The following is a 15273-nucleotide window of genomic DNA, read 5'->3' on the forward strand; positions in this document are numbered from 1 at the left end:
GCCAAGTCCCACGGGGAGGGAAGGATGGCCTTAGATTCACAGGTTGCTTCACTCACGCTGGATAACATCTGGATAATACCGGCGTGTTGTTGATTTCGCCTTCATGGGTGGGACCCAAGCTGGGTAACCGAGAGACGTCCCAGACATGCTTTTTGCTACTTACTTGCATCAAAACGTACCTGTGTTTCTAAAGGTCCATTCAGGATCCCGTCGGCCTCATGTACTGTATGAAAGCATGAAGATAAAAGTGCCGCTTCGCCACACTAGTGAGAACCTGCCCTCCACAACCTTGGCTCCCAAGTGCCAAGTTTGTTCTTTGGTTCCCTCTCTGCATGAGCTGCCCTTTTGGCGGACACTGGCAAGGCACTAACTGCACGTCAGCATAGAGAGTCCCAGGGCTCTACTGCGCTGCCTGGAGACGTTCTACCGAAGCAGAGGCGAGTACCCCACACACCAATCAAAAAAAAAACTAGGTGCCCCCCCCAAACTGCATTCCCAGTGGAAAGGGGAATGCCGATGGGAAACTAAACCCAGAAACAGGGGTAGAGGAGACTCCATGAAGTTTCCTGGGAGCTTTGGAAGATAAAGATCCCTTGATCTAGTAAATCCTACCTTAATCCCACTCCCGGGAGACGTCTGGGACACTCAAGTTGCACGTGCATGCCTAGAAGAAAAGTGAAATCTAGGTCAAAATGCTTATTGAACCTTTGCGGCACTAAGGGGGGCAGGTGAAGGCTCCTCCTTTCTGCATTAAATGTTACTGATACAATATTTAAAGAAAGATGCACTTTCCCTTTATTATAATTACAGTGATAACAAAACCAAAGCAGCATTAGGCCAGGGACACCCCAGAAAGTCTACACGTTTGAAAAAAGAAGCCCTCTCTAGCAGCCGGGTCTGTCCTTTGAGGCGCTACTGAGTTAACCCAATGGGAGTTGAGGGTGCTCTGCACCTCTCAGGAGTTACTCAGCACCTTTCAGAATTAAGCCCCAAATTTGCTCTTAGGCTTCACGGTAACGTGGATTGGTAGGGTGGATCACGCAACCACGTACTCCCCTGCAGAATCCTTATTCACCCAAGTGAGGTCCTGCACAGAGGATGAATTGCACAGTTCTGTGAGCTGCCTATATGGCCTGCTGTGGGAAACCATTACAATGGGACAGAAGCCAAAGGTTTGATACTGTTCTGTCTGAATGTTCAGTTTATTACAGGACATTATGATTTACAGCAAAAGAGGGGGCAAAGAGGTACGTTGTTGCTGACTGTGCTTTTCAAGATGTATTCTCTGCATACCCACAAACGACTTGTACTTTAGATGTCATTGTAATACGCCTTTTTCTTAATAAAGGATTCAAATCTGTATGGGTTTGCCTTTTCTTCCTCCGGACCTGGGAAAGGAACTCAGGAGTGCCTGCACTGAAATGAAATGGCAGCCTATGCATAAACGGGGCAGAAAAGCTCTTAAAGAGGGAGCTAAGGATCAAATGCTTTTAAAGACAGCATAGTGCGCTGTTAGCTAATAATTTGGGGATCTATCCTCTGAAGGGTGCCCAGCACCTGTCATCTTGATCATGGGCTGGGATTGAATGTGGGACCCCCAGAGATGGAGCACGGATCTCTACAATGTGAACTAAAGGACCAACTCCTTTATCTACAGATATTTTATTGATATCGTAGCCAGTTTGTAATATGGTTGACCTCACATGCAGGTCACATGGTAGCACAACGGGCTAATCTGGGATTCCTAGTTGTGTGGGTGTATAATATTTCAACCCCAGTCGTAAGCAGAGTGGTAGTCAGGGCTTGTCTCTCCAGGAAAGTTATTTTGGATTAACTTTCATTTTTTCGGGATGAACTGCCTTGCGTGCACACACAAACGCTCTTTTTGCAAATTAACTAGCAGCTCATTGTGCATCAATCAGTGTGCTTTGGAAGTGGGTTAACTCTCTTTCAGAAAGAGTTATCCCAGAGTAAGGTTCGTGTGGATGCATCCTCATTTCAAATAAACTATTCTGCTTCTGGTACTCCTTCCACTGCTATCCCACACTGCACTGTGCACATTTGGGTCAGCCTGTCTACTTGTGTGTCCTCTACTGCTCCGGGGTAATCTTGACCAGAATGTCACCTTCCCATGTGCAACCAGATGCCCCCCTTTGCCATTCTAGCTTGTGATGAGTTCACACAGCCGGAATCACATACCCATGTCCTGTGCTTCTAATAACCAACCTCTACCAGGGTTCTCCTGTCCTGCAAACAAGACCCCACCTAACTGTTAGCTAGTCCTCCAACCTCCCAGGGCCCTGTGTCACACAACTGTCCCTAGTTCACCATGCCATGTGAAAAGCACCCGTACCCCCTACCACTGCCACCAATTGTGGAGGCAGTTTGACACAGCATCCCAGATTTCCTCAGACTGCGCTGGTATGAACACCATTGTGCATCGGGGTAGGTATAGATGGGCAGATGTGGTGCCTGAAGAGAGACTGCTGTGTAGATGGGCTTAATCATATTAGGTGCCACTGTGTCAGGTGAATGGGTCACAACCTGACTCTACTTAACAGGATCTTATCTGTAGCGTAGGCAAGGTCCTCGGGCCATCACCCATCACACTCGGGGTTTAGAACGTGGGCCTTGGTGTAAAGCTAAAGGCATTTTCTACCAGGTTTTTAGAACAACTTACATCATCATATTAAACCTTCAAAAACACATGTCCCACTGCTCCTGCTCTGTACCTGACTTTCCTACAAACTCCCCTGAGCTGTCATCCATTTAGTTCCTAGTCATTTAATGTTTTTTTTCAAATAAAAAAGAGTCCACCCCGGCATCGCATCGAAACCAAACCATGTGCCCCTATTGTTCCCTCCACCATCCTAATTACAGTAGCTGTGTGGCAGAACCTACTCATCGCAGACACCCCTCCTCATTGCTGGGCATGGCATAGCAGCCCTCTGGCACTCCCTGCCAACAGCTGCTCCAGCCCTGCCGTAGTCTGCCTCTGCCTGTGACTCTACCCTCCAGCCAGGTCACTTTTAATCCTACCCCTTCTGGGGTAAACCCAGTCCAACAGCCAGGCATCATCCCACCAGAACGTCCACCCAACATTAGGCTTTGGGGGCCTTCAAGTCCTGAGCTCTGGGGTCTTCACACCGCCCCCCTAGGGGAGCTGGTAGAAGAACCCAGGCCCACCCTCTACTCTGGGTTCCAGCCCCAGGACCCTGTATGCAGCAGATACAGTGTGTTTGTGTTGTATCCCGGGGCTACTTCCTACAGCAGCCCACAGCTTGGCCTTTCTCGCAGTCTCTTGCCAGGCTGACTTTTCTACAGAGCCCCCAAAAGGGAGACCCAAACTAGCTTTGGGGAACAAAAGGTCCCACACCAGACCCACCGGGCCTAAGGAGAGTCTGCTTAGGCTCCCTTCACAGCCCTACCGAGGGCAGTTGCTCTCCCAAGGCTTGACACCTCGCACAGGTGTAACAGGTGGGGCTGACTGAGCCCACCAGCCCTCGTTAACTCCTGTCTCGTCAATGTGGGGTCAGTATATCCCATCCTAGGCTGGTTGAGGGAGCAGTGCCCCGTCATAGCCGCGCTGAGCTACAGGGGAAGACCTTCCAGTTTTAATACGGACTTCTTGTGAGAGGGGCATCAGGATTTCACCCCGAGGCACAGACAGTGACCACATCTGGGGTGTGCCAGCCTCCTTGATTAATATGATAATTGCAGGGCTTTGAGATGTGAGTCTTGTTCCTGCAGCAGGACCCCCGGATTGAGATGTCTTTGGTGCACACATGCTGCATGGTTTTGGATGGCAGTGCTCTGGATGAAGTAGGAAGTGCAGGACTGTCATGCTACCCGTCACCATCAAGCAAATTGCCCAACATACTATGCCTAATGTATATTATTATTACTGCATTTATTATCTGTATTATCATAGTGCCTAGAGCCCTAATCATCGTGATTATTGTTATTTGTATTACCTTAGAAACTAGCAGCCCCAGCCATGAACCAGGACTCCATTGTGCTAGGTGCTGTACAAACACAGAAGAAAAAAGACTTCCCCAAAGAATTTACAATCCAAGTATAATCCACCAGTGGTGTCCACTGAAACAATCCTTCCCTTCTCTTGTCCACAACTCACTTCAGGTCACATGCATTAGACTCTTCATAAAGATCTGCACTTAGAATTGCACTGGTTTAACTACAGGTCTAACCTTGCATTGATTTAGTTAAACCGGAGCAAATTTGTGTGTAGCCACTGACTTTGGTTTAAACCTGGTTTACACTGGTTTAGTTTACACCTTGGGGACATCACACCTTTAGTACAACCAGGACAATTTCTGTGTGTAGACAAGCCTAAAGCTGAGGAATACCCTTTTGTGGGGTAGAATTTGCAAGGAGAATGATAATAGAGACAGTAAAAAGAACAGGAGTACTTGTGGCACCTTAGAGACTAACAAATTTATTTCAGCATGAGCTTTCGAGAGCTACAGCTCACTTCTTCGGATGCATAGAATGGACAATGCTGAAATAAATTTGTTAGTCTCTAAGGTGCCACAAGTACTCCTGTTCTTTTTGCGGATACAGACTAACAGGGCTGCTACTCTGAAACCTGTCATTAATAGAGACAGTGACAGTTTGCTGGAAATGACTACTTTCAGGCCAGATTCTGATACCCTTCATGTTGAAGAGTACCTAAGCAGTCCCACTGAAGGAAATGGGGCTACTCATGTAGTCACGGTGGTACTAAATCAGAGAGAAGAGACCAGAATCTAGCCCTTTAGTAGCAAACTCTCAGAAAAACAGAGAGGTTAATATTAAACATAAGACAGATATTAGGTATTGGTAACAGGCATCTCCGAAGCCACAAACTGAAATAAAATTTTTGCAATTCAACCCAGCTCCTCCCAAAAAGCCTGAGCACAAAGTTGACCTTGCAGCATATGGCATGAAGGTCAGCAAACTCAGGCTGTTTCAGACCAAGGGAGCAGGCAAATTCCAGAGTCAAATGACCTTTACTGTGAATAACCTCTCCCCAGTCATTCTAACCTATACGCTACTGTCTCACAAATCATGTATATATAGCTTTGCATACAGTAGTACAAATATTGCATAATGTCATATATTATTACATATACCATGGGATAGATCAGTGATTCTCAACCAGGGGTATGTGTACCCTGGGGGTACACAGAGGTCTTCCAGGCGGTACATCAACTCATCTAGATATTTGCCTAGTTTTACAACAGGCTACATAAAAAGCACTAGCAAAGTCAGTACAAACTAAAATTTCATACAGACAATGACATGTTTATACTGCTCTGTGTACTATACACTGAGCTGCAAGTACAATATTTATATTCCACTTGATTTATTTTATAATTCTATGGTAAAAATGAGAAAGCAATTTTTCAGTAACAGTGTGCTGTGACACTTGTATTTTTATGTCTGATTTTTGTAAGCAAGTAGTTTTTAGGTGAGGTGAAACTTGGGGTACACAAGATAAATCAGACTCCTGAAAGGGGTACAGTAGTCTGGAAAGGTTGAGACTCACTGGGATAGATCCATTTTTGCTATTGACTTTAACGGGTGCAAGACTGGGTCCTATATATTTATATACTTAGACCAAAGTGTTCAAACTTGGGTGCCTAAAGTTAGATACCTAAATCCATATTTAGGCACCTTGGCCTGATTTTCAGAAGGCAGAAGGAACTCAGCACATTTAGAAAGCAGCCCACATTGTTTAGCTGCCTAAATAAAGATTTGGGTGCCTCATGTTTGAAAAGGTTGGCTTGTGTTATTTGGGATTTGTTTCAGACGCCCGGCCCTATGTTAATCCCTTCAGACAATACACAGGCTCTTGATCTTATAGTCAGAATTGAAGCTGGGCTCTACTTAAACTGGCGCAAACATCCCATTATAATCACCTACGGCCACTGGTGTTCACCACGCTGACAAATATTTACCTTTCAGGCTGAAATATTCCATGATGCTCCCTGAAGGCAGATTATTATTATTAGCCTGTACGGAGAGGCACAGATAGATAGGTGGAGTGTAGGAATGGCCAGACAGACTTTGGCCCAGTATATAAGCCACCCACCCTACCTACCCACCCACCCACAGAGAGAGGTTTTTCTGGGCAGGCGCCTGTCCCTTTAAGGCGTTTCGGACGGCGGGGAGGTGTGTCCCCGCCGCCGAGCCGTAGTCAGCGGCGTGTCAGAGGTCGGGGTGCCCGAGGTGAGTGCGCACCACGTGGGGCTGTGACTGGCTCTGTCCTTCCAGCGGCCGCGGCAGGGCACGGAGTCCGGGGCAGGCAGCGGCGCGGCGCGACGGGGGCCCGCCATGGTCATTAAAGCAGACGAGATGCCGCCGGCGGCGGCGCCAGCCACGGCCCAGAGCGGGGAGGAGCAGCCGGAGCCCGGGCACCTGAGCAGCAAGCGGCAGCCGCAGCCAGAGAGCGAGCCCCGCTCCGGGAGCTCCGGTGAGAGAGGGGGGCGCCCCGGACAACCCCCCCGAGAGCTCCCCTCGGGCGTTGGGGGGGCCTGCACGAGAGGGGAGACAGCCCCCCCAGACAGCTCCCCATAGGCGTTGGGGGGCTGCACGAGAGGGGAGACAGCCCCCCCAGACAGCCCCCCCATGGGCGTTGGGGGGGGAGGGCTGCACGAGAGGGGAGACAGCCCCCCCGACAGCTCCCCTCGGGCGTTGGGGGGGATGCACGAGGGGGGAGACAGCCCCGCCGAGAGCTCCCTTCTGGCATTGGGGGGGGCTGCACGAGGGGGGAGACAGCCCCCCCAGACAGCTCTCCTCGGGGGTGGGGGGGGGCTGCACGAGGGGGGAGACAGCCCCCCCAGACAGCTCCCCTCGGGCGTTGGGGGGGGCCTGCACGAGGGGGGAGACAGCCCCCCCAGACAGCTCCCCTCGGGCGTTGGGGGGGGCCTGCACGAGGGGGGAGACAGCCTCCCCCGAGAGCTCCCCTCGGGCGTTGGGGGGGGCCTGCACGAGGGGGGAGACAGCCCCCCCGAGAGCTCCCCTCGGGTGTTGGGGGGGGGAGGGCTGCACGAGAGGGGAGACAGCCCCCCCAGACAGCTCCCCTCGGGCGTTGGGGGAGGTGCACGAGGGGGAAGCCGCCAGTCCAGGATCCCTTCTCTTGGGTACTGGGGGAGGGAGGGTTGCGTAAGGAGGAGGGAACCCCTGGTAGTGGGCGGGGAAAAGGGGAGTTATGCAAGCAGGGAGCCAGCTACTCTTCTCCCCCGCCCCATCCTTCTGGGGGAAGCCCTCCCCTCCTGCCTTCTCCCAGTGTGTATTGAGGGAAGGGGGGGGGGCTGTACACTGGGGAGCGTCCTCAGGATTGGGGGGCGGGGGACTTCCTCGCTGTTCACCCTCCCCTCATAGAGGGGTCTGGCCCATAATAGGGAGGGAAGCTTTGCCCTGTGCACACTTCCCTGAGGTACCAAAGAACTCAGCAACTGTCCGCGCAGGAGGGAGGGGGCTCCCCGTGCAGCCCTCTTCTAATATGTAGGAGAGGAGATTCCTGACTGCAGCAAGGAACCTCCATGTGCTGGCTTGAGAGCTCTCCTCTGTGCTGTGTTCAGGCCCATGTACTGGGGAGTGTGTGGGGAAAGTTGTGCAAGGTTGAAGCCATTCAGGGGAGAGGCTGCTCAGTGGGGACCCTCTGTATTGTTGGAGGAGGGGCTGCTTAGTGGGGAGCTCTGCTGTGCTTGAAAGGGTTGATTTCCTGGGGATACTCTCGGAGAGTGTACATTGGCCACCCCATACTGTGTGTAAGGGCCCTCTCAGTATGCTGTAAGTGTCCTGTCCTATTGTACCGAGGGCTGTAGGAGAGCAGCTCATAGCGGGAAAACCTGTATAGGGCCGATCACTTTTCTAAGCGATGTTGTACAGAGATCCCCCCGACCCTTATTGTTAGAAATACAGTCCTGACTCCACCGGAAGGTACAGTGGGGACCCTCATCTGTTGCTGTGAGAGTTTCCTGTATGGAGGTGTCTTCCTGGGGGGAAGGAGCTGAAGTGGGGGGGGGGCGTTAGGGAGTCTTTCTTTCCTTCTCCTGTGCCCCCATTGCTATGTTTATCCTATATAGCGGGGTAGGCAACCTATGGCACATGTGCCGAAGGTGGCACTCACACTGCCCAGGTCCTGCTTACCGGTCTGGGGGGCTCTGCATTTTAATTTAATTTTAAATTAAACTTCTTAAACATTTTGAAACCTTATTTACTTTACATACAACAATAGTTTAGTTGTATATTGTAGGCTTATAGAAAGAGACCTTCTAAAAAGGTTAAAATGTATTACTGGCACGCGAAACCTTAAATTAGAGTGAATAAATGAAGACTCAGCACACCACTTCTGAAAGGTTGCCGACCCCTACTATATAGGGAGGTTGCCTCTTTACTGGGAGATTCCAGTATATGTGGTGGGAGATAATGGATGCCAAGAATGCAGGGCAGCTTTCAAAGGAGAGAGTATTTAAAAAGGGTTGGCCTGGTCCTGGCCTTAATATTCTTGATTTAGCATGATAAGGAGGTAAAAAGTCTCCCTGTCCTTTATCTCCCCACCCCAGCTGGGTTAAAGCTATACAGGAAAAAAAAATCTTCAGGTTTTTATTTACTTTCAGTGTTTAAAGGGAAATTCTGGAGCAAATGATGAAATTATGTGCTGGGGGGGGGGAGTTCTGAAGAAAATTGGAAAAGAAGTACTTTTGTGCCCTTTTTTGCTGCTCTATGATGTATACAAAAGCGCTGAAAGATTTTTAATTCTGGCTGGTTCTGGCAGGTCCAGCGAGACTTGACCACTTTAGATGAATGGTGATCTATCCAGTGTAGAGAGCGAAAGCTGAGCAATCAAGAGGGGAAAGGATTTTAGTCACTATTAAACTTTCATTTGAATACCTATTTAATGCCAATGACTAGCCTTTTGAATAAAGAGAAACTGCTAGATTCAAAACCACCGCCCTGCAACCAAGTAGGAAACCCAGGACCCGAACTGGAGAGTTCTAAAGGAAAAGCAAGTGGAGAAGAATCTTTTGGTAAACAGGGCCTGAAATATTTTTGTAAGAAAGCCAAAAAATAAAATTCTTTAAGCCAGAATCGTTTACACACACTTAATGCCATGGCAGGTAACCAGTCTGTCCCAAAGAAGAGGCTTAGTGGTGGCTGGAGAAGAAGAGGGGGAAAGGAGTGACTGGAAGCAAAGGGCTTCTGCTTCTTACCGGTCCAGATTATTTTATTGCTGCTGCGGCCTCCTTTGATTGTCAGTTGCAGGGAGGGAATTTGCTTGCTTAGTTTAAATTCTTAACCTTCACCCTTCTCTTTTTCCCCGCCACACCCCCCTGCGGTGGACGAATTTCCTTTGCATGGTCGGAGCAGATCTCTTCCAAGTCAATTGGCATCGCTGACTGTTTCTTAATAACCCACCCCCCCAAAATCCTGGGGTTCTCCCTCCAGCTGCAGAAACGTGGGCTAAGGGAACCCGAACAGCTCTGGCGGGGCTGTGCATGACACGAACGCCTCCCCTCGGCGGAAGGGGTCCTGGTATGGGTGGGGGGCGCTGGGTTTCCTGGGGGGGCGGGTCAGAAGAGGGGTTCTGGCTTTGGAGCTCCTGGGGGGCGGAGGAGTTCGGGATGCGCCGGGCGAGGGGCTGGGAAGGGGCCGGGGCTGCCCCCTGCTCCTCAGCCAGAAGTGGGGAGGGGCGGGGGGAAGGGCTGGAACTCAGCCCCGGGGGTGGGGGTGGGGCAGCGCCTGGTCCTGCCGCTTCCTCTCCGAACGCCAATGAAGGTGACCTTCACTGGGCCACACCACCGTGCAGCCGCCCGAGGGGGGCGGGGATGGACCTTCGCTGGTGTGTGTGTCCCGCCCCCGGCGCCCCTTGCTCCTCTGGGGCAGGGTCACTGAGCAAAGGGGGGGGGAGTGCAGAATACCCTCCCCGCAGAGAACCCTCGGTATCATCTCCTCTCTCCTCCCCCCCCCCCCAGTCTTGCACGTTGGTCTGCTCCGGGCCTGGGAAGGGAAGAGTCGGGAGCTGGGATTCGCCGGGGGAGGCGGAGTCCGATGTGGAACGCGCAGGAAGAGAGAACGACCCCTCTTCCCGCCCCCCCTCCCGCTCGCACACGTGGTAGCTCCCAGCCCGAGTGCCCGGGCTTGAGACAATGTAGCGAGCCCGACGTTCCACGCGGCCCCGGCCCGGGTCAGGGATTTAAAGGGACAGCGGCTCTCCCTGGGGGCTGGGAGTTTCGTGCTCCCGGGGCTCCATTGCAGGCTCCGGGGAGGTGGGTGTCAGGACTGGCGGAACTCAGGAGCCAGGCTGCTGCAGCAGTGCTGCCCTCCCAGCTCCCACGCTGACTTGCTCTGTGACCTTCAGCAGGCTGTTTGCACCTGCCCCTACGAGGGATGCTGCCTCACAGGGGGGATGCGAGGCGTAACTAATAAGTGTTGAGGCGTTTGGGGCGCCGAGGTGGAAGGTACAAGAGGAGAGACCAGAACGATATTACAGTAGGAGAGCAGAGCAGTTTCCCCTAATATTTGAGAGACTTCAGGTCTGTTTCCAGCCCTGCCACTGACCTGCTGTGTGATCTCGGGCAAGTCACTTTCCCTCTCAACCTTTGTCTGTCTAGACTGTAAGTTCTCTGTACAAATCCCTAGTAAGAGCCTAGCACAGTAGAGCCCAGATTTCACTTGCTGGTGTAATAAAATAATAGTTATTGTGCTGTCTGTGCTAGCATAATTGTGATTGCAAAACCACCAAGCAGAGAGTTATACTTTCAGGATTCACTCCTCTTTATGATGCCTTGGTAGTGTAAATATAGATTTCATCTTTACTTCATTTTTTTTTTTCAAATCTCTTATCAATAGTCTTATGGTGAATTTGACAACATTATATAAAATATCCTGCCCCAAATTGTTTAAAAACGCTGGAATAACGTGCAGACTGCAGTTCTTTGTGGAAGAAGAGTGTATTCTGTGGTGGCTGGTATGGCAGGAGGCGGCCACTTGAAAAATTTGCTTTATACATTTTCCCATGAATGTGGTTTAAGCTACAGTGCAAAGATTTCCCATGATCACAGACTCACATTTTGTCTTTGGTAATTGTATTTTGAAGGGGGTTAAATTTCTGATCTTTCTAGAACCTGCTCATGTGTTTACAATATATACAAAGTAGGGAGCCATGCAGGTTCATCAGGTAAGAAATTATACACATACAACACAAGTACGGAATGCCTAGAAACTTGGCTTTAATTTTGTCTTTGCGTAAAGTATTCAGATTAAATGGATGTTTACTTTTCGAGAAATCCTGATGCCCTTACTCGGGCAGACTCCCACTGATGTACTAATTGGAGTTTGCCTGAGTTTTAGGACCTTGGGGCTTAGTCCTACATTAGGTAAAGTTTTAAAATCTTTTCTAGAGGCTCATCATCGGGTTGATTCCTAGAGGTGCTAAGCAACTGGAGTGTCTTTTGGAAGTTCCTTCCAGTCACGGACACTGTACCCTTCTCAGAATCCAGCCCTGTGTTTGCTACATTTGTGTGTCCTGAGTTTCATGCTCATGGAAAAAGTGCCTGATGGGCAATTCTAAGATTGACTTATATCCACAGACTAGATGCTGTGCTAGCAGCAATAGTGGTACAAGCACCCCCATGCACTGTTCCATCCGTGTGCTGCTGTCTCCTGATTTGGAGGGGAAACTTCTAGGGGTGAAAGTATTATTCAATCTCTGACCTATCTGTTGAAATCACCACTTAGCGCCAGTTGTGGTAATGGTTGATGGGGTTGCTTGTCCAAAGGGAATTGTCCTGAGGCCACTAAACTCACTTCAGATATGTTGTATATAACATAACCATGCAAATTGTATTCCATTGGTGCCAGTGTTTCTGGATCTTAGTCTCTCACTATTAACAAAATATCCTAACGTTATTGTAGAAACTAAAGCTTGAGCATTTTTAAGAGATGTCAGAAAATATTCAAGAAGGGTCATTAATCTCAAAAATTGAGAGGTCAGATTAGGAGAATTAAAAATAATATGCAGCATAATTCCCTCCAAATAAATAAACAAAAACATTAGAGTCTTTGATTGAACATGCTTAGCTGATTATCTATCATCTGGCCATCCTGTAACATTAAATTAGGGAGACGGGGAGGCTGAAGGGAGTGGGTAATGGCAGTGCTTAATTTGTAATGAAAGAGGGTCTGGGGCTCAAGCAATTAGGTGCCGAGGCTCAAGTAATTTTTTTTTTTTTTTACTTTCATAACTGACCCGGCAAACCCAGAGGTGCTGGGGCTATGAACTGCCAAACAGATGTGCCAGGGCTCAGCTGGGCAAAGGGGATCTGGAGCCATTTGCCTATAGGTCTCTAATTCAAATCCATTGCAGGTTGATAGTGACCAGTGATCAGGTTGCTCAGTGATCTGTGAGTGGGTCACTTTAGTCCATTTCTTAATAGTCAGATATTACAATCACTACCCTCTGTTGTCAATCCTAGCTGAGGGGCTCACCCACAGGAATGCTGGGGGTGCACCTGGGACGCTTGCAATGCCGCTGTCCCTGTTCTATTAGTACTGTGAATAACTAGAGGGTTTTATCTTTAGGGTTCTCAACAGGGCACCTTTCACAGGCCCTAAAGGCACATTTTAAAAAAAGCATCTCATTTGGGAAAACTTGAATCTTAACGTGAAAGGTGCTCAGATTTGTACTTTAAAAATAAAAAAGTGTTGTGCAGAGAATCTTATAAACTTGAATGTTGATCCCAAACTCAACCCCTTCCCTGATAATCTTTAATAATAATAATTAATAATAAGTACATAAAGCAAGGGGTGAGAGCCATACACCTTGTGGAAGACCTACATCCAAGTGAGAGAAGTTTTCACCTATATTTGATCTGACTGAAACTTTTAAAATTGGTCAGTAATAAGCTGTTGAAGCTTATACCTAAGCCGAAGTCCATTTGTTTTAGGTGACTGAGTGGACTGGAAGTAATTCAAGGATGCAGGAATGTCATGTTGAGCACATTTTTTTTTTCCTTCAGGTTTTTTTTCAAATGGATGACATGTTTGCAGTTCCACTAACTTAGTTAAAAAATTACAGTGCATAATCTTGTGCTTCAGGGCATTAACTGATTGCTAGCTGGTGTTGGGTGGAAAAATTCCTGTCCATGTTACAGCATCGCACGATTGGCCAGGTACTTTTTGGAGGGCTTTCACTTTCTTCTGAAGCATCAGGTGTAGGCCATAGGCAGGAGGAAGATACTGCATGCGTTCTGGCCTAAAAGCAGTTTACCTATACTACTTATGAATCCTTCCAGCATCCCTGTGAGGTAGAGCAGCGTGATCACCGTAGAGGAAACTGAGAGGTTAAATGATTTGTGCACAGCCACAGAAGGAGTCTGCCAGAGCTGGCATTAACATTTCAGAGTTCCTGGCTCTCAGTCATGTGCTAAGGTGAGAGAGATCAAGGTTTGGTTCCAGTGTGACAATTTCTGTGTATTGCTTAACAATGTTACACTAGTAAGTGAAACGTTACTTTGTTTTAAGGAGTTCTGGCTGTATTGTGTGGAAGCTAGGTGTAATTTTGTAGCTGCTGAACTCTGAGTTTGCTTGTAGCTGATGAAATGCTATCTTTTCTTTCTCTTACATGGAGATTGCCTTTCTTTTAAAACCCCTCACACTCTTTGGCCATGTAATGTTTTCCAGCAAGGACAGGATAGCTAACCCTTTGGTTTAGTTAACCTATACAAAGTCAAGAGACGGTGATAATGCATTTCCTGGATTACTAGCATTTTTACTGCTGTCACTACTTCAGATCTGAGCTTGTCTCAGCTGCAGATTTAATAATAGTCAGCTCAAAGGAATGCTGTTCACCCGACTTCTTCTAGCACCTCTCAGAGCCACCTTTCCTGGCTTTTCTAGATACAACTCTTCTAGTTCTACCACATGTTCCAGGTACGTCTTGTTGCACCATTGGTTTGAACAGGCATTGTGGGAAAACGGCTGTTGACATGCAAGTGCAGTCGTACAGCAGTAACGAGGTCAGGAAACTGCTTTTTAATCGGAGGATTTGCTATGACTGTCTGTCACTCGACCATGGAAGTTTTAAAGGGGCTGATGTTTAGATTGTAGAGCATGGCTTCTGTCTTAGGTTGCCTGCAAGTGAGTGATAGCAGTCGGGAAGGTATTCAGATGGCAACGTTGGAGGCTCTATTTACTTGTCGCGTGTTTGGTTGGTCAATCTAGGCAGTCCATCGTTTTGAGGAGTTATTTAAGGGTCTGGCGTTCCTGTATTGTTATATGTCTTTGTAAAGTAACCATCGGTGGAGAGTGTAGGATTTGGCTGGAGCACACACTGTAAAACAACATCACTTCCTCAGCAGTGAAATCCATGACTGGCTTTGTGTTTGGAAGCAGATCAACTTTCAACCACCACCGTCTCTACAGGCCTGTGCAGCAACATCAGTGGTGGACATGTCTCCCTGCAGAGAGACCATAGGCAGTCTCTACAGGAGGGAATCTTCTAAAATAACCCTCCTCTTTTCATCTGGAACTAGTGATACCCTGGGTGGAAATGGTTTGCTAAAATCCTCTGTTGTAGACAAGGCCCTAAAGACTCACTTTTTTACGAGGCCTAAAAGAAGGGAGAGTGAAAAGCAATAAGAACTTGGGAGAAGGTAGGGAGGCTCTCTATTCAGCCACATTAAAAATCCAGAAGTAACCAGTCATTACTGTAACTCTCCTCTTCCCTGTTTCTTTATGCTTCAACTCTCTCTCCCCCTGCCCCATTGTGGCATGTCTCAGGTTAGACTGTAAGATCCTTGGGGCACAGTACAGGTCTTTCATTTGTGCTGCAAGACACTTGCTTAGGCACTGCATAAATAATAGTAAAAACGCTTGTTCTCGTCTCTGTAAGCACATGAGCACTTTAATTAAACAAGCTTTTCTGTATAGACCATATGTCAGCTGCTACAAATGGAAGAGCTTTGCGTTTTTGTTATTTTTTTAAAAACCGCTCTTAACTAGAATAATTTGTTAATCTGTCTTTGGCTCTTAGTAAGTGGTATTAGACCTTTAGTCCCTGTAACAAACTCTCCTGCCCTTAAGGAGGAGCAGAACTACCTTCACTGGAATAAACTTCATTCCAGCTTCCAGGAAAAGTTATATCTCTGCTATTGTATTTTGAAATCTTTGCTACTGTATTTCTGTCTTCTCCCTCCCCCTTACCCTTTCTTCTCTGAAGGAAAATTTTAAAGGATCAGTCCACTTAAAATAAAATTCCTGATC

General features: G+C 48.3%; 1 protein-coding gene across 3 annotated transcripts in view; it reads left to right on the plus strand.

Moving 5' to 3' along the window:
• The first annotated feature begins 6125 nt into the window (after positions 1–6125).
• Positions 6126–15273, plus strand: part of CLUH (clustered mitochondria homolog) — a 53759-nt gene continuing 44611 nt past the window's right edge. Inside the window, exon 1 of one of the 3 annotated variants that reach the window (XM_044993619.1) lies at positions 6126–6231. Coding sequence is in view for 2 of the 3 variants with exons in the window: in XM_044993616.1 (XP_044849551.1) it covers positions 6337–6475 (139 nt within the window). In the remaining variant the exon portion in view is untranslated. Of the gene's footprint in view, positions 6232–6255; positions 6476–15273 lie in introns of those variants that run through there. The other 2 variants (XM_044993616.1, XM_044993617.1) reach the window with 2 other exon arrangements.

This window comes from Mauremys mutica, chromosome 19, assembly GCF_020497125.1.
Source record: "Mauremys mutica isolate MM-2020 ecotype Southern chromosome 19, ASM2049712v1, whole genome shotgun sequence".
NCBI classification, from domain to species: Eukaryota; Metazoa; Chordata; order Testudines; family Geoemydidae; genus Mauremys; species Mauremys mutica.